Genomic DNA, 27,610 nt, shown 5'->3' with positions numbered 1-27,610 from the left:
AAATTTCAACATCTGAATTATTACCAAATTCAGTCTCCTGGTTTTTTCGAGATTGACCAACAGCCCTCTGCCAGGAAAGTCACGTATTACCCTGTCATACGTCCACGTGCCCTACATTGGAGCAGTGCAGGTGTGGACACAAAGAACCAAGATTTTCCAAGGGGGACAAAACCACCGTGCGTAGCCGAAGACTGCCTAAATAGCTAAGGAGATCAAATCTGTTTGAACTGAAATCAGCAGCTTGCTTCCGACCATGGGCAGCAATTTTCAAAGTGGACCAGCCGGTGGCAAGCTACTTTTCAACACCTTGCTCTCTTGCCAACTTCTGTTAACTGTGTCAGCCTGTGCTCTCCAGCATTATAAATACATTCAGTAGCTCCATCGTGTCTTGCGTCCAAGAGCTACCTTGCTTACTAGCATCCTCGATCACATTTTCTTGCATCAAGAATCCTTAACACTAGCCCAAGCCCTTCAAGATCCATCATGCCGACAAATATGATCTCCAAGTATATACCCCATACAATTACGCCTTTTATTTTGTATAAAGATCGACCATGGGTTATCCATGCGTGTCAATTTCACGAAGTGATCTCAATCTGATCATGTGTTTAATTGCCGTTTTCCTTTTGTTTGATCATACATATGCAGGGTATTCGAGAAGGCTGTCCTTCCACTGGATGTTGCACCTGCTGTAAAGATAACAGGTACTGTGTTTAACAATTTATGCACAAAGATGTATGACATGGTTCTTTCCCTTGTAACCTTAATGTTCTTGTCATCTCCTAATGTCTGTCCCTCGCTTAAAATTTCTGCATGCTAATCGATCACCGCTGCAATTTCAGCTTCTCGGACGAGCGTGCGTCGCAATCCAAACATGGAGAAGCTTCGGAACGGGTACTTATTCCCGGAGGTGCGTGTACATGAAGATTTGGGGCTTCACTGACAATTATTTGAGCGTTTTATTCACTCGCTAACTTACAGCGAGTTTAATTGTTCATCCTTTGGCCGGTTCAGATTAGCATGAGACGTGAAGCACACCAGAAGAAGTACCCAGACGCGAAGGTCATCAGCTTGGGAATCGGCGACACAACTGAACCCATACCAAGCATAATCACATCCGCTATGGCCGAGGTATCAATGCTAGCTGTTTCAATTTACTTGTTTTTTCCTTTTGTACTTGAATGAACATGCATGCATGTGCACATGAGGTCATGGGGTTTTAAATTAGAAATGGTACTATACGAAATCTGCTCAAGATACTCTCTCGCATATTTCATTTGGCCTCTTATCATGACCTTATTATAGAGGACCGCAGTGCTAGCGAAATATAATACGCAGCTGTTTAACTAGTCCGGTCTATTTCATGCGCAAATACCCAACAATTGCACAGATGCTTCTGATGATCTGACATCTACAACTGAAATGGGTGGCATACTGGCATGATGCAAAAACTTTGCTAGGTTACACTAACCAATTAGGTCATTGATCGCACTTAGTCAGGGTTCAAACTAACAGTTTACTGCTCATCAGCAGTCCTCTGTCGAATAATGTACCAGGTGATTTCCTAATCGACGTGACGTATCTGATTCTCAGAGGTTATATAAGAGAGGTAGAGAAGAATACCACGCGTCATCGTACGTACGCAACAGCCAGCTGCTAGCAAGTCCCAAGCTATAGAGATTCTTACACTCCATCATCGCTTGGAGACCTTGACTTGTCAGACCCCTAATATATCGATCATATCGCATGATCGACATTCTCTTTACATGCTACCATGCCTACCGGCCAGGAGACACGTGTACACCTTGTTTCTTTGTCAAGCCACCCATGCACGCATCTTGTTAATTAGAGATCGATCGACCCTGCTCGGCCACATCATCATTCCTGATTTTTTCCATGATCTGCACAGCCACACAAACCCCTGAAAACGGAAAGATGTAGTACAAGTGGATATAAGAGCAATTAGGAGGGCAAAGCACTCACCATCATCGATGGATCTCTCCTGATTTGATCGATCCGGCTGCCAGGATATACAACAGCAGGATAAGGTGTGTCAGGCACACGACACTGAGCCTACTCGCAGACTAGTCTACGCTGGCTCTTGTGATCAATCGATGCGGCAGCGTTTGCTGTAAACGTATTCATTTTTGGGTTAGCGTACAATCGTACATCTCCTAGCCAATCCTAACATAATAAGTACAGTGAAAGTGCTTCCAGAGCACTGGTGAATGGCTGTCTCCTGCAGAGATATATATTTGTCTGCTCATTCATGGTATGTTGACATCGCATGACTAAAAGGCGACGACTGCGACTCAAGAACAAACTTGAGATTTGGTTGTGCTGCTTGCTTGACTTTGACGTAGCTAGCCAGCTTAAATTATCCGAGTCAAGCTCAACAGGCTTTAATCTAGAACGGATTTCAGTATAGTCTCACATGTTATAATCCTACTTTTTGGTCAAAAAGTGGAAATACAATCGCAGGGCTTACCTTTTTTTCCTCCTTCTTTTGCAGTACTCCCTTGCCCTATCAACTCCTGAAGGGTACCAAGGCTACGGGCCGGAGAAAGGCCAGAAGGTAACTTCTCTTGTTTGTCAGAACACCTACTCTGCAGATAACAAAACCTTGAGTTTTCCTGAAGAAAAAAAGCTATTCTTACCACGAGAGATTTCTGAGTGAAAACAAGAGTTTCATGCTGACGAAACATATATGCATGAACTCACGCAGAGTCTGAGGAAGGCCATCGCTGAGAAGATATACCCAAACATGGGGATAACAGACACCGAGGTGTTCATTTCGGACGGCGCGCAGTGCGACATTGCACGCCTTCAGGTTCGGCAAAGCCACAATTTTTTGTCTACTGACGAGTGACGAGCAAAGTCCATTCGTTAAATCTTACTCTTCTTCCAACGCTCGCTCGCAGATGCTGTTCGGGCGAGACGTAACCATTGCCGTCCAAGATCCCACCTTTCCGGTATGTACGAGCTAGGCACCGCACACACCCATCTCACCACAACAGATGGTGAAACTTCAGACTCAACGGCGGTTTACTGATCGACCTTGCATGGTGTGCGTGTGCAGGGGTACGTGGACACCGGCGTGATCATGGGGCAGACGGGCGGCGCGGGCGAGTCTGGCCGGTACGCGGGGATCGAGTACATGCGGTGCGCGCCGGAGAACGCCTTCTTCCCTGACCTCGCCACCGTGCCGCGCACCGACGTGATCTTCTTCTGCTCCCCGAACAACCCCACCGGCCACGCGGCCTCCCGCGACCAGCTCCGGCAGCTGGTGGACTTCGCGCGCGGGAACGGCTCCATCGTCGTCTTCGACTCGGCCTACTCCTCCTACGTCTCCGGCGACCAGCTGCCGCGGTCCATCTACGAGATCCCGGGGGCGCGGGAGGTGGCCATCGAGATCTCCTCCTTCTCCAAGTTCGCCGGGTTCACGGGCGTGCGGCTGGGGTGGGCCGTCGTCCCCGACGAGCTGCTCTACGCCGACGGCACGAGCGTCGCCCGGGACTTCGACCGCGTCGTGTGCACCACCTTCAACGGCGCGTCGAGCGTGGCGCAGGTGGGCGGGCTGGCGTGCCTGGAGACGGAGGAAGGGCGCGAGGCGGTGCGGCGCGTGGTGGCCAAGTACAAGGAGAACACGCGGGTGCTGGTGGACACCTTCTCGGCGCTGGGGAAGGAGGTCTACGGCGGCGACGACTCGCCGTACGTCTGGGTGAGGTTCCCCGGGCAGCGGTCGTGGGACGTGTTCGGGGAGATACTGGAGAAGACGCACGTCATCACCGTGCCGGGGAGCGGCTTCGGCCCCGGCGGCGAGGGGTTCATCAGGGTCAGCGCCTTCAACAGCAAGGAGAAGGTGGTGGAGGCGTGCGCCAGGCTCACCAGCTTCCTCGCCTAGGTTGATCGATCCTGGGAGTACGTCCCGTGTAGTAGCACGTACTTACTCATTCATGTATACCTAAGTTCAATAACTCTGCAAAGTACGCCAAGTATATATACTGGCTCCTACTGATCAAGTACCGTATGGATCGGCTGATAGATACATACGTGCTGGACATACAGAGGTGTATGCTCTAATGCTCATTGGTCTATATATATGGAACAGCAATGGAAACTTAGATCGCTTTGATCAGATACATAATTATGCTATCCTCCGTTCTACTGCAGATATAAACACATTGGTGTTCTAAGAAAGTGTTTACACAAACATACTGGTATGGAGCAAGCACTACAAGTATACACCGATTGACTTAAGATCCAATGCCAACGCATCGCTACACTTGGATCTTATTTTGATTGAACAAACAAATATCCACTGTGTCATGCCGCCCAAAGTCGACTTACCTCAAACATAACTTAGTGATGATACCTCAAACATAACAAATAAATATCTATTGTGTCGTTGGTCTATATATATGAACAGCAATGAATACGTAATTTGCTATCCTCCGCTCTACTGCAAATATAAACACATTTATGTTCTCAGAGAGTGTGTATACACTTGCATATTGGCACAAAGCAAGCACTACAAGTATACAAAGATTGTCGCCGCAAAAAAAAAAGTATACAAGGATTGCCTTAAGATCCAAGACCAACGGCTCGATACACTTGTTCTTATTTCGATTGGACAGACAAATATATCCCGTTGTGCCATGGCGCATACAGTTCACTTACCTCAAACATAACTTAGTGATGAATACATTCTTCTACTCGGTTTCACTTTCCTCTTCGCTTTCTTCTTCGTCTTCACTAAGGTTCAAATGGTTCATGTTCTCCTCCAGAGGTGGCAAGCCATCATCAGAATCATCATCCGATCCTTCCTCTGTGCTTTGGTGTGATTTCTCTGTTGCTGTGATGCACAGATATATGAAGTAAAATCAATAACCACGGAACAAAATATTGGTACGATTTACTTATCAATAGCTTGTGCCGAAATGTGATTGTTACCATTTGCAGGTGACTTGGGAACGCTTGTGGCACTTGCTAACCACGAGTTCTGCACATTAATTATCTCGGTGCCATTCTCACACTTGGAGTATGCTTTCAGCAGATCTCTGCACATTTTTACAAGGATAAGGGTGGCAAAACCTGGCCTAACACGTTATATAAAAGAAACATGCTTGTATGAAGAACCCATCATGTAAAAGAAGATAGTGTGACAGATTTGAGTGTTATATTCACAGACGATGTGATGCCCCCAACCTGTAATACGCTGTCTTCTAAAGCTTACTTGATAATGTTAAAAATGCAGCACAGTGCCTTAGGCAGGACGGCCTGGATTATCAGGATTATCGTGGCATTGCAACTGATAATTAGTATTTTGGTCAGTAGTTCGCATGTAGAGCCAGAATTAAGTTGCTTGATCTACGCAACAATTTTTGGAATTTGTGATTTGCAGGACAATGGTATATTTAACAAATATCTGATGCTTACCCTATCAAACAAGTACAGTGGTGTACATAGTCCAAAATGTGTTGCTTCATCTATGTAACAGTTATTGGGATTTGTGTTTTGCAGGACAATGGTACGAGTATATTTTTTTAGAAGCAAAACTGTAGGGCAAAAGCCCCAGAGCAATTTGGACAATGGTATATTTAACAGACATCTCATTGCTTGCCCTATCTAACAAGTACAGTGGTGTGCATAGTCCAAAATTCACTGCAAACCTATATGTAACATTTTTTTTTACTGAACTGACCTGTTAAGTGATAAAAATGAGTGACCCCATTTGAATTTTGCAAGCAGCAGTTCTCCGGTATCTTTCTCCCCACTGCGAATATAGTTATAACATAAGCTGACACACTGGCAGGAATAACTAGCATTATCCAGAACTACAAATTTACACGTTGACTATGTCACGCAAGAAATTCAGATCAACAAGTTTAGCTTGAACACTGGGGACAAAAATTAGGACCCATACTATTTTGTCAACATCAAAGTGCCTAAAATACCACATTACTTCATAAATCCTAGAAGCAATATCATAACTGTATTACCCCTAATATAGATCAATGTAACATGATGGTGCATGATGTATTTGGAAGCCCAAAGTACCTAGACTAGCGAGGCAAAACAATTATGTAATTGAATTGCTTAACAAACACTTTTTGGTAGCCGGGACTAGAAACTTACCATATTATGAGGGCAGCTGATAAAGCTTCTACACAGGACAGCTGACATGGGCGGCCATAATTCACAGGGTTTGCTGCTACCAACCATGGCACTGCAGTACAATAATCATATACTTTATTTAATGCATGCACACAAATTCACAATGGGCAAAACCTTGCGACATAACTTAATTATTACTGGTCTAATTTGGGTAAAAGAAAACATGGTAAAAAGAGATATTTCTATCAAAGCATGCCAAAGTTATGTTCTAAAATCTAAATGGAAAGAGCAGGGAGTCCAGAAGTTTGATTTAGGAATGTGCGGCTTGATGACAAATCTAGAAATGATAAACTAGTATGAAGTTTCAGGAATCTTTTAACGGAACCATTTTAATTGTATTCTAGAGCTAGTTCCATGCAAGGCAGGTAGCTGAAAGTAATCCCAAACTTCTAAATCATGCTCCAATGATTGCACAGCCCTACTGAATTTACTTAAATAGGATGATCTTACAGAGACGAGGAGCACCACAACGGAGTTTCGCGAAAGGAACATCATCTAAACGCGCCCAAGAACAATCAACCACGGCCAATCCTTTTCTTTGCACGATAGGATGATCTTCCTTGGATACACAATGTGTCCCAACAGGGCTGAAAGAAAAATAAGGAAAATAATCAGCAGGAGCTGCATATGTATCTCAAAGGACAAATTTAAGGGATAATCAAAATGAGAGAAATCAGTAAAATTAGCTCCACACAGTTTCACATGACTCTTTATTACCACATATCTTATATATTACCTGAGAACAACACCACCAAAACCATTTGTCACTCGCAACTCCTGTAAGCCAAATAACAACCTTATTAGAAATAAGTAGCTATACCTTTAATAGCAGAGGCAGTGGGTGTAGTATGCAAAGGAATTTCGGAAGAGAACAAGTTACGAAAAACTTAGAAGGACTAGATGTCCAGGACTGTATAATGGTTCATATTCAGTATATATAGTTTTTTCTTTTTTTCTTATTTTAGCATGGACATGGTTTTCAGAGGAGGGAACGGGGACATCGCTAACCAAGTGGTTCCTTACCTTTAAAAGCCCAAATCTTGAAAGTTTACGACCAGTGCATCTTTTAGCATCGCATTGTCCAAAGTCCTACAAATTATAGAGCAAACACAAGAGCTTAAAAACAGTCACACGCTATCAATGATAAGCGTAAGGACACCTGAAAACATTGCACCTACCCACATCGCAAGCTGAATTTTCATGACATTGGTTTCCTCTTCGGTGCTGTCTAGATAGAATAGCAAACATAGCATCATCAATAATAAGGTTTCAGGAATAGTGTAAAGCAATTTCATGAAGCTGACGATGCCCCAATATGGATTTTGTTTAGGCATACATGTTATACTCTTGCGAAGCTGCCAAGAAGTAGTACTATAACTTTATGAGCTACCAAGTAATATGTAAACTATGATCATACCGAACACTTACATGAAGTGCACATTTTCGTGTAAATACATCTCAACCTCACACATCAATTTATCAATCCTAAGAATTTAGAGGAGCAGGAGCCATCCATAAAACAACCAGGAAAATCCAGGGAGTTTGTACCTTCCTGCCTTGGAAGTGATGTCCCCGGACCAGCATCGCTGAAATTGAAGATATAAGAAGGTTATTTGCTCTCGTTTGTAAGAACTAGACAATTCTAGCGCAGCCAAAAAGGGGAACCTCTTTGTACAGGAAACTAACTAGCACTCGGAAGAAGTCGCTTACCACAAGGCTTCTTCTTGCTTGGTGCGGCGTGAAGAGGATGACGAGGAGGAGGATCCGCGCCCGCGCCTATTGCGGTTGTACCCCATCCTACAAGTCTTGACGGCGGTGAACCTCTCTCGTCTGGCGGCGGCGGCGGCGGCGTTGTTCGGCTCGGCTCGGAGAACACCGCAGTAGAGCCCACTGTAACCAAATGTTGGGCATCTGCGAATGGGCCTGAAGTAGCTCTATTGTGAAGCTGGGCCGGGCCGACGAAACCAGAGTGTGGGCCACGCAATCGCCCAGCCATTCTCATATCAGGTGGCCGCCGGCAGCCGGAAAACCCTAGCTAAACCCCGCCGCCAATCCCCATTCGCCCACGCCCTAGAGACAACCGGCGAGCGGCGGCGGCGGCGGCGAGGATGAGGAAGAAGGTGGACGAGCGCATCCGGACGCTGATCGAGAACGGGGTGCGGCAGCGGCAGCGCTCCATGTTCGTCATCGTCGGCGACAAGTCGCGGGACCAGATCGTCAACCTCAACTACATGCTCGCCAAGTCCCGGGTCAAGTCCCGGCCCTCCGTGCTCTGGTGCTACCGCAGCAGGCTCGAGATCAGCAGCCACCGCAAGAAGCGCGCCAAGCAGCTCAAGAAGCTCATGCAGCGCGGCCTCATGGACCCGGACAAGGCCGACCCCTTCTCGCTCTTCCTCGAGACCTCCGACATCACCTACTGCCAGTACAAGGACTCCGAGAGGGTCCTCGGAAACACGTTCGGCATGTGCATACTGCAGGTAGGTTTGTTTCTCTCTCTACAGGCTGCAGTTGCATTGTTTTGCGGTGATGTTGCTGTGGTAATTAATTTGCCTGACGTTCTGTGTTTGCTTGTGCAGGACTTTGAGGCGCTGACGCCCAACCTTCTGGCCAGAACCATTGAGACCGTTGAGGGCGGTGGGCTGGTCATCCTGCTGCTCTCTTCGCTGTCCTCACTAACCAGTCTGTATACCATGGTCATGGTGAGCTCAATTCTCTGTTGCAACTCCCCTCACCTTTGTTTCTGAGCAAACATACATAGTTTTGGATTCAACTCTGTCTAGTAGATTGTTTGCCCCCTTTCACTACCCTGCGCAGTCAAAGTAAACCAATCTGCGCCTTGTGCTAACTAACAGGATGTTCACGAGAGGTTCCGAACAGAGTCGCATACTACCGCAGCCACAAGGTTCAACGAGAGGTTCTTGCTGTCCATAGCATCATGCAAAGCATGCATCGTCATGGATGACGAACTCAACATTTTGCCTATATCATCTCACATGAAATTCATACAGCCGGTTACGAACAATGAGGTATGAATTTTGTTCTTCTGCCTATGGTGAAGTTCCGCTCGTGAAATGATGCATCCTCTGAAGATTCTGGCTGTGTCAATTCGGTAAACCTTGTTCCTTGTTGACCTGCCTATTACATTGTGCGCTTAGGATTCCGAGGGGTTGTCAGAAAGGGAGCGGGAGTTGAAAGACCTAAAAGATCAATTCCGTGAAGACTTCCCTGTTGGCCCTTTGATTGGGAAGTGCTGCACGATGGATCAGGTGCAGTTCACATACCTCTTATACTCTCTGTGTTTCCCCTTAGGCGTTAAACTGAAAACGAATAAAACATTTACAGGGTAAAGCCGTCATCAATTTCCTGGACTCTATTTTGGACAAGTCACTCAGGAGCACGGTTGCCTTGCTCGCTGCCCGTGGACGTGGGAAATCAGCAGCCCTTGGTCTTGCTATTGCTGGAGCCATCGCAGCTGGGTAAAACTCAACTCACTAGTGTTATTGATGTAGTTCATGTGCTCCTCTAATTAAAGCTAATGCTTTGGACTTTCTAGGTATTCAAATATATTTGTCACCGCTCCGAGTCCAGAGAACCTAAATACACTATTTGATTTTGTCTGCAAAGGAATGAATGCATTGGAGTACAAGGTGTCTTTATATTATCTTGTTTAATTGTTGAAGTTTAAACGTATATGATCTCTTTAATTCAATCCATGTTTCCTTTTCCCCTTTCAGGAGCATTTGCATTATGATGTAGTGAAGAGTGCAGATCCAAATCTCAGGAAAGCAACAATACAAATAAACGTCCACAAGCAGCATCGTCAAACAATCCAGGTATTAACCTACATGTTTGCAGACATATATTGCTATTGCTGAACAGTATTTTGCATAGTATCAGCGAACTGGTTCTAAAGTTTCTCTTGTTTGCAGTATATGAAACCACATGATCATGGAAAGCTTTCTCAAGTTGAACTTCTTGTCATTGATGAAGCTGCTGCCATTCCATTACCTATTGTGAAGTCCTTGCTCGGTCCATACCTTGTTTTCCTATCTTCCACTGTCAACGGGTATGTTAGCTTCAGTTACTAATACTCGTACAACCACAATTCATAAAGGTGACCATTCTGAATATTTCTGTTGAAGGTATGAAGGAACAGGCCGATCCTTGTCTTTGAAGCTCCTCCAGCAGTTAGAATCCCAAAGCCAGCCATCAGCTTCGAGCGACAAACCCAATTCCAGTAAGAGGCATCTTACTTTCATCTAAAACGAGCTGTCTACATTTTGAAATAACCTTATTAGTGTTTGGGTGTTTTACACATGGTTTGTGCTTTATTTTGGCTTCTAGGTAGGCTGTTTAAGAAAATTGATTTGAATGAATCCATTAGATATGCATCTGGTGATCCTATTGAAACCTGGCTTAATGAGTTACTTTGTTTGGATCTTGCAAACTCCATTCCAAATATCAGTAGGTAAGTATCATCTGACTTCTTGTGGCGTTGTTCTTTTCTTTTCTTATATTATTGCATGTTTAGCAAGCAAGTCTGATTTTCTTTAGGCTACCTGCCCCAAAAGAGTGTGAGCTGTATTATGTCAACCGGGACACACTATTCTCGTATCACAAGGAGAGCGAGGTATTTTTACAGGTATGATCTAATAATCTTCTGTTTCTTGTAAATTTATATATTTGGTTTGAATATAAAACTGAAATATAGGTGCTTTACATGTCAACCAATGCATTTATTCTGTATAATTAATATTACAGAGGATGATGGCGCTTTATGTTGCTTCTCACTACAAAAATTCTCCCAATGACTTGCAATTGATGGCTGATGCGCCAGCACATCACCTTTTTGTACTGCTTGGTATGGACCAAATTGATTTGCGAGCACACCAGTTTTATATGATGGCACTGTTATACAGTACTAACCTGTGTTTCTATTTTTAGGCAAGGTTGATGAGTCCGAAAACCAGCTCCCTGATATTTTGTGTGTGATTCAGGTTTGGATACTATATCCTGATTATCTTTTGGAGGATTTTTTTTTCCTGCTGATGATTGCCATTGGGTGGTTTGTTGATTGCACAGCTGAACATTCCTGTATGCATGAGGGTACATACTAATGTCAGCCCCAAATAAAACACAGAAAATATTCTTGTTCATTTACCTAATACCCTATTTTAGCTTTGTTTCTTCAGTAGATCATGCGTGTTTAAACAAAATATTCTAAATTTTGTACTTGAGCAAACTGAAATATAGTATTGATTATTGTTGAAGTGTTATACTGTCCCCTGTGTGTTTACTCCTTACATGAAATCCTGAACCTTTTATAAAGTTCTATTTTGTTAGTTCGTCAGAGCTTGTTCAAGCCGCAGGGTGCAACGAACATAACTTTGATTAATGTCTGTTACAGTTATTCAGTGATCGGAGAGAGTAGTAGAAATTAGACACACCTGGGTTAGATTTTTGAACCATTTGGTTTAAATAGGTTATTGATCTAACTTAGATATATTTCTCTACAACAACAACATCAAAGCCTTTTTCCCAACCAAGATGGGTTAGGCTACCTTAGATATATTTCTCTCTTTCAGTTTTTATTTTTCTTCTAAATACTATAGTGGTACATCACAGCTTTATCTCATCCTATGTTACATTACTGTTGTACTGCGATTCTTTTGTGATAATCTTCTAATTCTGTAGTAAATTATAGTGTTTTTTATACTTGAACTAATTGGTTATGTGCTATTAATTAAACTCACCATTCAAGTTCTGTTCATGCCTTCTGACTCAAGACATGGGCTATCCACTTAGTTCATCAAGTAATTGAGATTAGATTATACTGGATAGTAGATACACACATCCACAACATTTTAAGTTGTTAGACCTTGTTTGGAATTTTCAGGTCTGCCTGGAAGGACAAATATCTCGAAAATCAGCTATCAGAAGCCTAAATGAGGGTCATGCCCCTTCTGGTGATCAAATACCATGGAAGTTCTGTGAACAATTTCAAGACAATGTATTTCCCAGTCTCTCAGGAGCTCGGATAGTACGAATCGCTGTTCATCCAGGTGCCCTCAGGGTACTGTCTATTCTTTAGTTGAATGTGGTCGACACCTATGTTTACATTACTCCATGTTGATTCCGGAAAATACAACTCCCTGTTCTAAATGCCGTCTTTTTTAACGCAGCTTGGATATGGTTCAGCTGCCGTCCAACTTCTAGCAAGGTTATACATTACACTTTTTCTTCCTACCCCATCTATGTGTTTATCAGTTGATGCTATTCGAAAGAAAGGAAATTAGGCAAATATTCCATGGTTGTTTCTTTGCCCATTACTATTCTAAACTATATAAGTTCGTAAAAAATATTAGTACAGCGCATTCGGTCAGTCTCACTGTTAGTGGTTTCAATGGTCTTTTTGCCCTAGTTGCTTGTTGGCATTCAGTTTGCTGCCACATGGGCCTCTGACTTGTGTGCACTTCATAGTAGGCTAGTGGCATTGCGTTGCTATACAGAGAATAGTGGCAGGCTCATATGTTGAAACAGGACAGGTTGGAATGGGGCAGCCATGGCTGACCGTGGAACATGAGGTAAAGATGCTGCTTGTGAAAGTGGGAGATGATGTACAATGGCTGTAGTGACATAGCTCCTGCAGAGGTCAATGCACATAAAGCAGCAGGCGCTGTCATTCACTGAAGGCCAACCTCTTGCATTCTTGTGCCAGGCGACCTAAGACCAGTAAGGCAGCACCTAGCTTGTAGTGTAGGAAACTCATCACCCTTTCCTGTGGTGCAGTGATGCCAGGAAGGTGACACCACCTCCGAAAGTGCTGCAGCGCACAGCTCAGGAGGTGTTTGGTATGTGCTGGATCTGTCCTAGTGATCGTCGCCATTTTGTGTATACTGACCAGATACTTTGAGTACGCCTAGATCTGTGTACTGCTATTGTTGAAGAATTCTTGTTTTCTTAGATGGATACATCTGGAATACCTCTCGATACCACCCTGATGCGTCTCATCCTAAGCCACTTTAATTTGTTTGAACAATCCTTTCTCACCGTACCCATTACACTGCTGCTTTCTCAGTGAAAGCCCACACAGTGACACAGCCCTTTCTGAGCCTCTTACATGCCATTGCTTCTGATCTGGGCACCACCACTGCTCCCTCCCAACCCCAGATCTTAGTGCCGCTGCTCCGTCAGTGAGTCCCCCAGAAGATAAAGAAAACTAGAAAATGCAAGAAGGTTTTAACCATCAGATTTCCCACTTTCCAGTAATATTCACGTACTTTGAAATATTAATTCTATTTGTCAAAATGTATCTCTGTTCTGTGTTATGGAAAATGCTGTATAGTGGTATCTGCTTGTGTAGCATTAATCTGGCTGTGGTGGGAGAACCAGAGCAGTAATAGAAAATCTTGAATGGAAAATTTACCGGTAAAGTGGTAATAGCATTTCTGTATTTTTTTAATTGTTTGCAGTGGTACTGACAAAAGAGGCATGTTTGAGCCTTTGAGGTAGTATTTTTCTATTTCTATCTTTGGAATAGCAGAGCCTAATTTCTCTTAGCAGTTAGATCATATCAGTGTTTGCCTCAACCTGTTATTTTATTTACCTTGATATATTCGCATTGTATTGACACATACATTGAATTTTATTGTCCTCAAAGTTATTATCAAGGAAAAATGTCAGTATTTAAAGATGAGGAGGAAGATGAAGAGCCTGGAATTAAAATTAGTGAAGCTGCAGAGAAGGTACATTTAAACAACTGTGTTTTAAACTTTTTATTCTTTTTATGGATATCTATAGTGTGGCAGCTTGAAGTTCAATTAGTGTAAGACACCTATGGTTCCATATTATATATTTTTTCGAATATTTTCTAATTCTAGATCTCATACTTTAAAAAATTAACCTGATGTATTTGTGAAAGTTTTATATGTATTTGAATTTGATTATGCAAGTACTATTATGGGTACATTAAGATCTGCTTTATTATGGTATAACAACATCGTTTGGTTAGTATAGCTGCCACTGTTTTATGGCTTCTGCAAGTCCGTACATTCCAAATTTGTTTATATTCTTGCAGGCTTCTCTGCTAGAAGAGTGCATAAAGCCTAGGGCAAATCTTCCACCACTGCTTGTTAATGTTGAGGATCGTCGTCCTGAAAAGCTCCATTATCTTGGTGTATCTTTTGGGTTGACACAAGAGCTTTTCCGGTTTTGGCGGAAGCACAACTTCTATCCATTCTATGTGGGCCAGATTCCAGTAATGATCTAATCTGATTATCCCATGAGGTTCTTTGTTCTTCACCTCCGCTGATCTTTTATCATGTCCATTAATTTGTAATTTTTGTTTCTTAAGAGTGCTGTTACTGGTGAACATACCTGCATGGCCATGAGTCCCTTAAATAGCGATGACATCAAAGTTGGTGGTGATTCAATCGAACTTGGATTTTTGGAACCATTTTATCAAGGTATGTCCAATAGTTTTTGTTACATTTTATTGTAAGTGACATTTTGAAATGAAGCTGCTTGATTTGTAACTGTATACATCAGTCGGTTTTAGGGCTTAGCTGATAGATGCACATAGTAATTAGTATTGCTTGCTTCTGTTTTACAGCATACTTTTGCTTAAGAAATATGCTTTTGGTGCTTTCTAAGTTTGAAGGTAATTTGTTCAGATTTCAGACAGAGGTTCAGGCGGCTGTTGGGAACATCTTTCCGGCATCTCAACTTTAAGCTTGCAATGAGGTATATTTAACATTCATATTGTTTTCGTAGCAAAAGACATGTGCTTCTCTAATAACTTTTTGGTCATGCTTCTAGCGTTTTGGCTTCCAAAATAGACTTTTCACATCACGAGCCTTCAGATTATGATATCAGTCTTACATCGAAGTTATTGAGAGATGTATTATCCCCACATGACATGAAGCGGCTAGAGGCTTATTCTAACAACTTGGTCGATTATCATCTGGTAAGAATTTGATGAAATAAATAAGCATATATATTTTCATGTAGTCTCTGCAACATGTTTCCTTTTGAGGAGTTGTAAAATCTCTTCTACCTGTGCTTATTGACCTCACCGATCCTCAGAAACTTGAACATCATGTGGAAGTTTTCTCTTTATACATGTGTGCTTAGTTGTAATAATTACTACTCCCTCCGGTCATATTTAATTGATGCTAGTTCTGTAGGCACGTAAGCTAGCTACCCTCGCGTCGATCTTTTCAGACCAGAGGTAGTATATGTATAACTACTGTGATCGAGTTGTAAACAGTTTTTCAGCTTGGTTGGTGTTATCTCAGGTTGTTATCTTCTTTTCTTCTTGTTTAGAGTATATTCTATCCCATTAAATGCTGCATAGAAATTTGAATGCTACAGCGCCTGCCAACTTCACTATGTGCAAATAAACCTCTCCAATGAACCTATAGCTAGTTATATGTGGGATACACCTTTCCAATTTGCATATTTTGTTGTTGTAGATTCTGGATCTTGTCCCTATCCTTGCACATGAGTACTTTTCAGAGAAGCTTCCTGTTACACTACATGGTGCCCAAGCTTCTGTTTTATTCTGTATGGGGCTACAGGACAAAGATATAAGTGCTACAAAGGTTAGCTTGAGTTGATTACAAACAAACTCAAGATTTTCGGAATCATTGTACAAATAGTTTTCAATTATACTTTTGGTTTTGCTATTAACAGGAAGAGCTTGGCATAGAAAGGGAACAAGTTCTATCTAACTTCATCAAGACAATGAAGAAATTATATGGTTACCTTCACAACACCGCAGGAAAAGAAATTGAAGCAACCTTACCGCGACTAAAGGAAGTAAGTAAAATAAATTTATTTTCTTGCGAATGTAATGTTTGAATATGAAATTCCTGTTTCTTTTTGTGTTTTGGCATCATGTCAGTATATAAGCATGGCCATTGGTTCGAAATAGTTTTTACCAACTCCATTTTGACCTGTTTGTGTTATTATATTCAGATTGAAATGGCTCCACTTAGCAGATCTATGGACGAAGACCTTGATGAAGCAGCTGAGGAAGTGAAGGTGAGGATTCAGATATACATCACTAGTACATGTTAAATTATGATGCGGAATGGTTAGAATGCCATTTTCTCCCCTGTGTACTGCCTCTGGTAACCTTTACTGTTGGCCTAATATAGGAAAAAAGAAGAGCTGCAGATGAAGCTGCTGTGGACCCGAAGTTACTGCAGAAATATGCAATTGACAGTGACGACTTCGAGATTGAGAAGGCTCTGCAGGATGGGAAGTTGTCTGCAAGCGGTGTTATCAGTGTAAAATCAAGCAAAACAAATGCTGACAAGAAAGAGAAGCACAGGGACACTGAAAAATCGAAAAGGAAAGGAACAGATGGTAGTAGATCGTCAAAGAAAAAGAGGACTTGAAGTTATCCACTTGAAGTTACCCTGCTTGCAGCTACAAATTGAAAGAAAAAAACTTGATCATCCGAAAGTATGGGCAGAAGGGATTGGTGGTTGTGTCTAAGCTCCATTATGGGCTATATTTTGTGGATCAATCATAACAGCAGTACCCTTTACCCCTGCGGCGCCACCATGTCTGAGTTTTGATATTATTTGTTATTAGAGTACGGGTCAATGGCAAAAACGGTACCCTGTGAAAGCCCTCCAAAAATCCTACTATGCCTCGAGTTTTGATGTATCATTTGTTTTATTAGAATATATAGTTTTGCTTTTACCTGGGTGTACAGAATTTTATTTTTTGGCAAAATCTTGCGGTTTAAGGTGATGGACATTTGTTTTATTAGAAAACGTTGGTACTGACTTCCCCTTGAAGTATGATAGCTTGGGATGAGGTATTTTCCAAATGCAAACGAACCATGGTAGCCCAGATTTGAATTACTCCTCCATCCCATGAATACACAATGACCTTGTTCCGAAGGACACCAAGCTGCAACAAGTAACTCCATTAATCAGAACTACGTCAAAAGAATGTGCTGGAAGCATTGAAAAAAATAGCGCGCTATTCCAACGCTAATAGCACGCTATAGCATATCTGGAGAGCCGATGCTACGCTATTTCGGCGCTATTCGCGTTAATAGCACGCTATAACATGCTAATAGCGTATTTTTAGACCCACGCTATTTTGTTGCTAGACATCTTTTTGATGGATCAAAAACTGAAATAGTAAAGGATGGATGGAGTAGACGGTACCGCAACGGAAAGATCAATATCCACTTGTCTGAACAGAACACCGAGAGATGATCCCATGCATGTAACGAAATCCATCTTATCAACTGTTCACAGGGTGCTGACTTCCTGCAAAGGCTGATAGAATGATCGACACAAGGATGAACACTGGAGTGTAGTGCATGAGCTTCGTGAGCAGCTCCAAGGCAATCATTAGAGCAGGTCTAACAGGCCCCTTATAACCCGCCCACCCCGTAAAATTCCGGCGACATACGGGGCAGGCGCGGTTTGGGCCGTCTAGCAGGTCCCGTATTCGGGCCGCCCCGTTTCGGCGGAATACGGGGCCCAGGATATCGGCCCCTCCGCCCACTATTTATACTGGCCGCAGGTGCGAGTGAGGGGTTAACCCCTCACTCGCTACCCTAGCTCCGCCGTGCGCCGCCGCCGCCTCCACCCTGCTCCGGCGAGCAATTACTTTCTCCCCCGCGCCGCATTCGACCCCAGCTCCGCCATGGACGCCCGCGGCCGCAGTAGCGCCTCTCCGGCGAGCGGATCGAAGCGATCCCGCTCGCCGGACAACGTGGTGGACGCGTGGCGCTTGAAGTGCAAGCGCTCCGCCGCGGGTAGCCGTCGTGCGGCCTGCAAGTACGCCGGCGCGTACTACATGCCGGAGAAGCTCCAGGACTTCGCGGCCGGTGGGCGGTGGTACCGACAGGATCCGCCGCTCAAGCCTATGAGCGGCGCCGAATTCGAGGCGTGGCGCGCTGAGTGGGAGCGTGATCGCGCGGCGAAGGCGGCATGGGCTGTGCGCATCGGCAGCACCAGCGGCGGAGGAGGCGGAGGCGAGGAGGAAGCGGAGGCCGGCGAGGAGGAAGCGGAGGCCGGCGAGGAGGACGCGGCATTACTGCGGGCGTTGGCCGAGTCGGAGGTGGAGGCCGCCGAGAAGGCACGGGCGGAGGCAGAGGAAGAGGCGGCGGCCGTCGCCGCCGTGGCTGAATTCCAGGCGAAGGAGGCCGCCGCCAGGGCGGAGGAGGAGGCTGCCGCCAGGGCGGAGGAGGAGGCTGCCGCCACCGTTGATTTCGTGCCATACATCATCCTCGAGTAGCTAGGATCGCTATGTATATGTATGATCCAATGTATGATCAATGAAGAAGAACTATGGTTTCATTTTCCCGGGGTTTTAATTTTTAAAAATACAGGGCCAAATACGGGGTCTGCTAGACGGAATGGTTGAGCAAGACGCACTTTTGGGATACGGGGCGAAAAAATAGCATTATACGGGGCAGAGAAATAAGGGGCCTGTTAGACATGCTCTTACAGTGGCAGCCATGACAACGTACGTTTGACATGGCTGGCTTACATCCAACAGCAAAGTTCACAGCTGCCCTGGAGAAAGAGCCGACAGACTGCCTTTGAGAAAATGAGCTGCTGGTACGTTAGGTTTACTCGAAGAGAGGAAGAGAGAGGGACGGAGCCCACGGAGAGCTCGAGGTGAGGAGCCCAATCCTGCCGCCGCGCCGGCGTCCAACCAACCCGCCCACCCCCGAGGTTAGACATGGCTTCCCCTCCCCCACCCCCACCCCCTCCCTTTTTCTCCGTCCCCTTCCCGGTGGCGAGCCCTCGTGGCCGTCAAGATCAATGGCGCGGCGGGCGAGCCTCGGACTCGGAGGACACACTGCGCTCGTACCGCGACGCGCTTGCCGGTGGGCGAGCGGCGGCACGGGCCGAGGTGTCGGAATCCTCTCGGTCCGGGTAGGAGGTGCGCTCCGAAGTCCACCGGGAGGAGGAGCGGATGGCCTTCGACGAACTGATGATTCTGAAGATCCAATGAACGCCCTGGGAAGAACCGCCTCATGTTACGCGCAAGCGCACCGGCAAGCGGGTCACGGCGAGGGCAGCGCGCACGGGGCGGGAAGGTGGAGCCTTTGATGGCTTCTAAGGCATGTGCTTGCTGTGTGCGCAGCCCGGGCACCGCGCCGCCAACTGCAAGACGGGGCTGGTGTGCCTCCGCTGCGGCGAGGCGGGGCACATGACGTGCGCGTGCTCTCTGCCACGACCACCAAGGCCACGCTCGCCGGAGCACCACGGCGATGAGCCGGCAAGGAAGCGGCCGCACAGCGAGGACAACGTCTGCTCGGACAGCAGGGATGACGGTGACCACCACGTGCGCGCGCGTGATGGGCGCCAGGAGCTGTTGCGCGGCAGGGAGGGTGAGGCGCACCGTGCTCTGCGCGTAGATGAGCGACGAGCGGCCGAGGCGCCACCACGGGCCGCTACTGAGCGTCGGGACGTGCAGCCGTGCCGCGAGGATGCGCCGTCCAGAGGGGTGTTGTTGGACGTCGTGAGGAGTAGCCGCAACGCACAGTCGCGCCGTCCAGGGCTGTTGCTGAGCACCCTGAGCTGGGACCTACGCAGACACGCCGGGAGCTGCACGTCACGGATGTTGCGCGCGCAGTCGCGTTGGTGTCATGCGCACCTGCGGCCGATGACCGCGTCGTCGTGCCGGTGCTGCCCCTAGCGCGCCGGTCCGCGGAGGTTGGGCGCCCTCGCTCTGGCAGAGAGATGCAAGTCGAGCCTTTGGCGCTGCGCGCGGAGCCGCGCCCAGTGGCTGTGGGTAGCGAACTCGCTAGAAGATAGGAGAAGATACCAGGAAAGTCAGAGGAAGAACATGCAAGATTTCTTTGCTCATATCCTCAATGACAGTGGCAATGAAGGCAGAGGTGTAACCCTATCAGACTTTCAGAATGCAAGACCACTACCTTTTGCATCAGCTCCAGAACCAATGGATGCAGAAGATTGGCTGATGGACACCGAAAGGAAGCTCAAGACCGTCGGATGTAACGATGAGGAGAAGATTAGGTATGCCACTTATCTGTTGTCAGGACCAGCGGCATCATGGTGGGAGAATGTTGTCGCCGTACATCCTCCAGAAAAAGTGTTTACCTGGGAGGAATTCAAGAAGAAGTTCCCGGATGCTCATGTTCCGGAGAGTGTGGTGGAGTTAAAGAAAAGATAGTTTGATGAATTACACCAGAACACTTCACCAATTATGCAGTATGTTCGGGATTTCAACAGACTGTCAAGATATGCACCTAAGGAGGTGGATTCGGATGAGAAGAGGAAGAAAAGGTTCATGAAAGGAATGAACTCATACATGAAGATGCAGCTGAGGTTGGCACGGACGGCAGAATTCCAGGAACTGATTGACGCGGCAATCACTTTCGAGGATGGTTACAAGCAAGTACAAGAGGATAGGAGGAAGAGGGCTCGCATCGAGCCAAGGAAATATCCAGTTACAAAACCAACACCTGACCGAAGTTTCAAACCACGGTATCGACCTACCGGTAACCAGTATAACCGTGGAGGTCAGAACCAGAACCCAAGAAACCAGATCATATGTCACAGTTGTGGGCGGAAAGGACATGTACAGAAGGACTGTCAGAAGCCCAGGATCATATGCTACGATTGCGGGAAGGCTGGACACATCAAGCCAGAGTGTCCAAACAAGGCATCATGGAGTGGACATAACTCAGGAGGAGGACGAGCTGGAGGTGGAAACAACAACAACAACAACAACAACAACAACAACAACAACAACAACAACAACAACAACAACAACAACAACAACAACAACAACAACAACAACAACAACAACAACAACAACAACAACAACAACAACAACAACAACAACAACAACAACAACAACAACAACAACAACAACAACAACAACAACAACAACAACAACAACAACAACAACAACAAGAAGGGCAAACCGTATGGAAAGCTGAACTGCACAACCTTGGAACAAGCTGGAGAGTCGGATCAAGCAGTCTTAGGTACGCTCAGCATCCTTACTCATCCTGGAAAAATATTATTTGATACGGGAGCCACTACATCATTTCTTGCACGGGAGTTTGTGGAAAAATACGGGATTAGATGTTCTAAGCTAGAAAATCCTATAACTGTCTTATCTGCGGGGGGGAACAATCTTAGTAACCCACGTGAAAGAGGCACATGTCATGACCATATGTGACTGTGTTTATTTCGCGAATATTTTCATCATTCCCATGAAAGATATATCAGTCATCCTAGGGATGGATTGGTTGACGGAAAATGGAGCAGTGATTAAATGTGGAGACAAAACAGTATCACTCCGCAATTCCATTGGAGGACATATAGTGTTTCAAGGAGACAAGTATACCCAATTGGAGATAGGATTGGAACTTAAAAGCTTGAAGGAGGTAAAAATTGAGGAAATTCCTGTAGTAAATGAGTTTCAAGATGTTTTTCCCAAGGAACTACCGGGTATGCCACCCGATAGAGAGATAGAATTCACCATTGATCTGATTCCAGGCACCGCACCAATAGCTCAACCACCTTATAAGATGGGACCAAAGGAGTTAGTAGAGTTGAAGGCTCAGATTGATGAACTGGAACAGAAGGGATTTATCCAAAAAAGCGTGTCACCATGGGGTACACCAGTCATTTTTGTGGATAAAAGAGATGGAGGCAAGAGAATGTGTGGAGATTATCGGAATCTCAACAATATAACAATCAAGAACAAGTATCCGTTACCCAAAATTTAAGATCTTTTTGATCAAGTTCAAGGAGCAGGAGTCTTCTCGAAGATCGATTTGAGGTCAGGATTCCATCAAATCAAGATTAAGAAGGAAGATGTTCCAAAAACAACGTTTGTATCAAGGTATGGACACCACGAATACTTGGTTGTACCATTTGGACTAACAAATGCACCAGCTATTTTCATGAATTTGATGAACAAGATATTCATGAAATACTTGGACAAGTTCGTGATAGTCTTCATCGATGATATTCTGATATATTCCAAAGATAAAGAGGAATATGCAAAGCATTTGAAGATAGTTTTGCAGATCTTAAGAGAACATCAACTGTATGCCAAGTTTAGTAAGTGCAAATTTTGGTTGGATAGTGTTGAATTTCTTGGACATGTCATAACCAAAGAAGGGATAGCTGTAAATCCAAGCAAGGTTCAGTCGGTATTGGAGTGGAATTCACCCAAGAATGCAAAGGAGATAAGAGGATTTCTTGGAATGGCGGGCTACTATCAAAGATTCATTGAGGGATTTTCGAAGATTGCAGGACCTATGACCAAGCTACTCAATAAAAACACTCCATTTGTATGGACCGAGGAATGTGAAGCAAGTTTTCAGAAACTCAAGGGAAAGTTAACCACAGCACCAGTGTTAGCAGTTCCAGAACCTGGAAAGGATTACACGGTGTATTGTGACGCTTCCAAGAATGGACTTGGATGTGTTCTAATGCAAGACCGTAAGGTGATAGCTTATGGATCAAGGCAATTGAAACCACATGAACATAACTACCCAGTACATGACTTAGAATTGGCGGCAGTTGTATATGCTTTAAAGAGTTGGAGACAATTTCTTTATGGATCCAAATGTGAGCTATACACAGATCATAAGAGTCTGAAGTATTTCTTCACTCAAAAGGAATTGAATATGAGACAGAAAAGATGGTTGGAGTTGACCAAGGATTATGAACTGACGATCAACTATACACCAGGTAAAGCTAATGTAGTAGCAGATTCTTTAAGCAGAAAAAGTACCGATAATCAACCTACGGAATGGGAGATTCCAAAGGAACTTCGGAAAGAGTTAGAAGAAGCTCAGATCTTACTCATTCAAGGTGATACAATGGGGAGTGTAGCAACCTTAAGGATCATGGATGAGATGTACTCAGATTTGAAATATGAGATCATCCGAAAGCAAGGGGATGATCCATTCATCCATGAAGAACTCAAGAGGATCGAGGAAGGGAAACAATCAGAATTCCATGTTGGAGAGTTTGATTCCTTATACTTTCAGGCACGGATATGTGTACCGGATGATCCGGAAGTAAAGGCAACCATACTAAAAGAAGCACATGAAACACCTTACTCAATACATCCAGGAAGTACCAAGATGTACATGGACTTGAAAGAAATGTTTTGGTGGAACAATATGAAAAGATAAATAGCTAAGTATGTCTCGGAATGTCACACATGTCAACGAGTCAAAGCAGAACATCAGAGTCCTGCTGGACTACTTAAACCCTTGGATATTCCGGAATGGAAATGGGATGAAATCGGAATGGATTTTGTTACTGGTTTACCTATGACCAGTAAGAATAAGGATATGATATGGGTAATTGTTGATAGACTTACCGAAAGTGCTCATTTTCTAGCGGTGAATCAGAAGGACACTTCTGAGAAGCTTGTGGATATATATGTCAAGGAAATAGTTAGAAAGCATGGAGTATCAAAGAAGATAGTCTCAGATAGAGGTTCGATCTTCACGTCAACATTTTGGAAACAACTCCAAGAAGCTTTAGGATCCAAGATAGACTTCAGCACAGCTTATCACCCACAAACCGGAGGACAGACGGAAAGAACCAATCAAATACTGGAAGATATGCTTAGGGCTTGTGCGTTAAACTTTGGAGGATCATGGGAATACCATCTACCATTAGCAGAGTTCTCATACAATGTGGTGACCCAGCGTACCACTGCATGGTGTAGTACACAAGTCGTTGACATAACACAAGTGAAACACCGCTCCACTCATATTACATCCCTCAGAGTGGTACAACAGAAACATATGCGAGTCCAAGGTATGTCTATAGAAGGATACACAAACTGTTTACAGAAGATCAACATAGCCTCCTACTTTACAATGAGGTAAAACTTCAAATAAAGTTCCAGAAGAACGACTCGTAGTCTAACTTATTGCTAACTCAAGCTTAAGAGCTACTTGGCTTGCTATAGAAATCTAGCTACTTAGGTGCTAGGATTAGGGAAATGTTCCCTTTTATTACTAGTCTAGGTTTCCATTATAGTTGATGCAGAAATTGACTCCATTGACTTCTTTGACTGGATTCTTCGTCTTGTTGTAGTTGCCTCCTTTGTCTTCGAGTTCCACAGTAGTTTCTCCTTCGGTGCCTTTGATACGTCTCCGACGTATCGATAATTTCTTGTGTTCCATGCCACATTATTGATGATATCTACATGTTATATGCACATTCTATGTCATATTCGTGCATTTTCTGGAACTAACCTATTAACAAGATGTCGAAGTGCCAGTTCCTGTTTTCTGCTGTTTTTGGTTCCAGAAATCCTAGTAAGGAAATATTCTCGGAATCGGACGAAATCAAGACCCAGCATCCTATTTTTCCACGAAGCTTGCAGAACACCCGGGAAGGACCAGAGGGGGGCCACAGGCCCACCAGACCATAGGCCGGCGCGGCCTGGGTGTGGCCCGCGCCACCCTATGGTGTCGCCGCCTCTTCGACCCTCTGACGCCGCCTCTTCGCCTATTTAAGGGTCCTCGACCTAAAACCTCGATACGAAAAAACCACGGTACGAGAAACCTTCCAGAGCCGCCGCCATCGCGAAGCCAAGATCTGGGGGACAGGAGTCTCTGTTCCGGCACGCCGCCGGGACGGGGAAGTGCCCCCGGAAGGCTTCTCCATCGACACCACCGCCATCTTTATCAACGCTGCTGTCTCCCATGAGGAGGGAGTAGTTCTCCATCGAGGCTCGGGGCTGTACCGGTAGCTATGTGGTTAATCTCTCTCCTATGTACTTCAATACAATGATCTCATGAGCTGCTTTACATGATTGAGATCCATATGATGAGCTTTGTATCGCTACTAGTTGTGTGCTACTCATGTGATGTTATTAAAGTAGTCTATTCCTCCTGCATGGTGTAAAGGTGACTAGTGTGTGCACCGTGTGGTTCTTGTTGTAGGCTATGATCATGATCTCTTGTAGATTGTGGAGTTAATTATCATTATGATAGTATTGATGTGATCTATTCCTCCTTCATAGTGTAATGTGGACAGTGTGTGCACTATGTTAGTTCTTGGTTTATTTTGCAATGATCTATTATGCTCTAAGGTTATTTAAATATGAACATTGAATTGTGGAGCTTGTTAACTCCGGCATTGAGGGTTCGTGTAATCCTACGCAATGTGTTCATCATCCAACAAAAGAGTGTATGTAGCACATATGAGAAAGAGTTATTTATTATGCGATCAATGTTGAGAGTGTCCACTAGTGAAAGTGTAATCCCTAGGCCTTGTTCCTAAATACTGCTATCGCTGCTTGTTTACTGTTTTACTGTGTTACTACTTCTACGTTACTACTGCTCATACTTATTTATACCACATGTATTTCACTATCTCTTCGCCGAACTAGTGCACCTATTAGGTGTGTTGGGGACACAAGAGACTTCTTGCTTTGTGGTTGCAGGGTTGCATGAGAGGGATATCTTTGACCTCTTCCTCCCTGAGTTCGATAAACCTTGGGTGATCCACTTAAGGGAAACTTGCTGCTGTTCTACAAACCTCTGCTCTTGGAGGCCCAACACTGTCTACAAGAATAGAAGCTCCCGTAGACATCAAGCTATTTTTAAAGCGCCGTTGCCGGGGAGGAAAGGTAAAAGGTACTCACACTCCGGATCTCGGCTACTAAGCTATTTTCGCCGTTGTAAGTACTCGAAGCTATTTCCTTTAGATCCTGCAATTGCATCTTTTTGTTTCTTGTTTACACTAGTTTGGCATAATGGACGACAATGAGCTTCTTATTCTATTTCCTGATTTAAGACATGGATGGTTTGATGCGAAAATTAAAAAACCTATGGAACCTTATTTGCATGCTGGTAGTAATATTAGTATGAACGCTTTGAACACCATTGTTGCTAATGATATAGAAAATTCTAAGCTTGGGGAGGTCGGTTTTGATGAAAATGATCTCTTTAGCCCTCCGGGTATTGAGGAGAAAGTTTATGTTGACTATGATATGCCTCCCATTTATGATGATTATAATGATAGTGGTCTTTTGGTGCCGCCTACTATGGAGGATAAAGTTTATTATGATGATATTATGCCTCCTATATTTGATGATGAGAATAATAATGATAGCTACTTTGTTGAATTTGCTCCCACTACAACTAATAAAATTGATTATGCCTATGTGGAGAGTAATAATTTTATGCATGAGACTCATGATAATAATGCTTTATGTGATAGTTATATTGTTGAGTTTGCTCATGATGCTACTGAAAGTTATTATGAGAGAGGAAAATATGATTGTGGAAATTTTCATGTTACTAAAACACCTCTCTATGTGCTGAAATTTTTGAAGCTACACTTGTTTTATCTTCCTATGCTTGTTACTTTGCTCTTCATGAACTTGTTTATTTACAAGATTCCTATGCATAGGAAGCATGTTAGACTTAAATTTGTTTTGAATTTGCTTCTTGATGCTCTCTTTTGCTTCATACTCTATTTTTCTTGCGAGTGCATCATTAAAACTGCTGAGCCCATCTTAATGGCTATAAAGAAAGAACTTCTTGGGAGATAACCCATGTGTTATTTTGCTACAGTACTTTGTTTTATATTTGTGTCTTGGAAGTTGTTTACTACTGTAGCAACCTCTCCTTATCTTAGTTTTGTGCTTTGTTGTGCCAAGTAAAGTCTTTGATAGAAAGGTTGATACTAGATTTGGATTGCTGCGCAGTAACAGATTTCTTTGCTGTCACGAATTCCGACCTGCCTCCATGTAGGTAGCTCAGAAAATTAAGCCAATTTACGTGAGTGATCCTCAGATATGTACGCAACTTTCATTCAATTTGGGCATTTTCATTTGAGCAAGTCTGGTGCCTCGATAAAATCCATCTTTACGGACTGTTCTGTTTTGACAGATTCTGCCTTTTATTTCGCATTGCCTCTTTTGCTATGTTGGATGAATTTCTTTGCTTCATTAATGTCCAGTAGCTTTATGCAATGTCCAGAAGTGTTAAGAATGATTGTGTCACCTCTGAACATGTTAATTTTTATTGTGCACTAACCCTCTAATGAGTTGTTTCGAGTTTGGTGTGGAGGAAGTTTTCAAGGGTCAAGAGAGGAGGATGATATACTATGATCAAGAAGAGTGAAAGCTCTAAGCTTGGGGATGCCCCGGTGGTTCACCCCTGCATATTTCAAGAAGACTCAAGCGTCTAAGCTTGGGGATGCCCAAGGCATCCCCTTCTTCATCGACAAATTATCAGGTTCCTTCTCTTGAAACTATATTTTTATTCGGCCACATCTTATGTACTTTACTTGGAGCGTCTGTGTGCTTTTGTTTTTGTTTTTGTTTGAATAAATGCTTGTGTGGGAGAGAGACACGCTCCGCTGGTTCATATGAACACATGTGTTCTTAGCTTTTAATGTTCATGGCGAAGGTCGAATCT

General features: G+C 44.2%; 3 protein-coding genes and 1 pseudogene across 3 annotated transcripts; 2 read left to right on the top strand and 2 right to left on the bottom strand.

Annotated features, from left to right (window-relative positions):
* The first annotated feature begins 462 nt into the window (after positions 1–462).
* On the top strand, positions 463–4,147 carry LOC127297093 (aminotransferase ALD1 homolog). The gene is made up of 8 exons (XM_051327353.1): positions 463–506; positions 649–704; positions 843–910; positions 1,015–1,131; positions 2,513–2,575; positions 2,726–2,830; positions 2,922–2,972; positions 3,080–4,147. Exons 1-8 carry the CDS (start codon positions 484–486, stop codon positions 3,902–3,904), a joined length of 1,308 nt encoding a protein of 435 aa, XP_051183313.1. The 5' UTR covers positions 463–483; the 3' UTR covers positions 3,905–4,147.
* Positions 4,148–4,568: 421 nt separating this feature from the next.
* Positions 4,569–8,060, bottom strand: LOC127297095 (uncharacterized). The gene is made up of 10 exons (XM_051327354.2): positions 7,888–8,060; positions 7,726–7,763; positions 7,356–7,405; positions 7,201–7,266; positions 6,914–6,954; positions 6,628–6,764; positions 6,139–6,229; positions 5,705–5,776; positions 4,954–5,060; positions 4,569–4,855 (listed from the first exon to the last, which is right to left on the bottom strand). Exons 1-10 carry the CDS (start codon positions 7,971–7,973, stop codon positions 4,713–4,715), a joined length of 831 nt encoding a protein of 276 aa, XP_051183314.1. The 5' UTR covers positions 7,974–8,060; the 3' UTR covers positions 4,569–4,712.
* Positions 8,061–8,226: 166 nt separating this feature from the next.
* Positions 8,227–16,890, top strand: LOC127297096 (RNA cytidine acetyltransferase 1). The gene is made up of 24 exons (XM_051327356.2): positions 8,227–8,654; positions 8,754–8,876; positions 9,030–9,203; positions 9,333–9,443; positions 9,520–9,653; positions 9,731–9,824; positions 9,912–10,010; positions 10,107–10,243; positions 10,320–10,414; positions 10,522–10,645; positions 10,732–10,819; positions 10,939–11,038; positions 11,122–11,174; positions 12,074–12,250; positions 12,360–12,397; positions 13,838–13,922; positions 14,255–14,434; positions 14,531–14,642; positions 14,850–14,919; positions 14,995–15,142; positions 15,651–15,779; positions 15,871–15,996; positions 16,156–16,221; positions 16,338–16,890. Exons 1-24 carry the CDS (start codon positions 8,286–8,288, stop codon positions 16,578–16,580), a joined length of 3,075 nt encoding a protein of 1,024 aa, XP_051183316.1. The 5' UTR covers positions 8,227–8,285; the 3' UTR covers positions 16,581–16,890.
* The window catches only part of LOC127348033 (sulfate transporter 2.1-like), a 34,752-nt pseudogene continuing 23,738 nt past the window's right edge, over positions 16,597–27,610 (bottom strand).

This window comes from Lolium perenne, chromosome 4 (assembly GCF_019359855.2).
Source record: "Lolium perenne isolate Kyuss_39 chromosome 4, Kyuss_2.0, whole genome shotgun sequence".
Classification (NCBI taxonomy): Eukaryota; Viridiplantae; Streptophyta; class Magnoliopsida; order Poales; family Poaceae; genus Lolium; species Lolium perenne.
The sequence above is the reverse complement of the archived record's forward strand: the minus strand, read 5'-3'. Positions and strand labels throughout refer to the sequence as shown.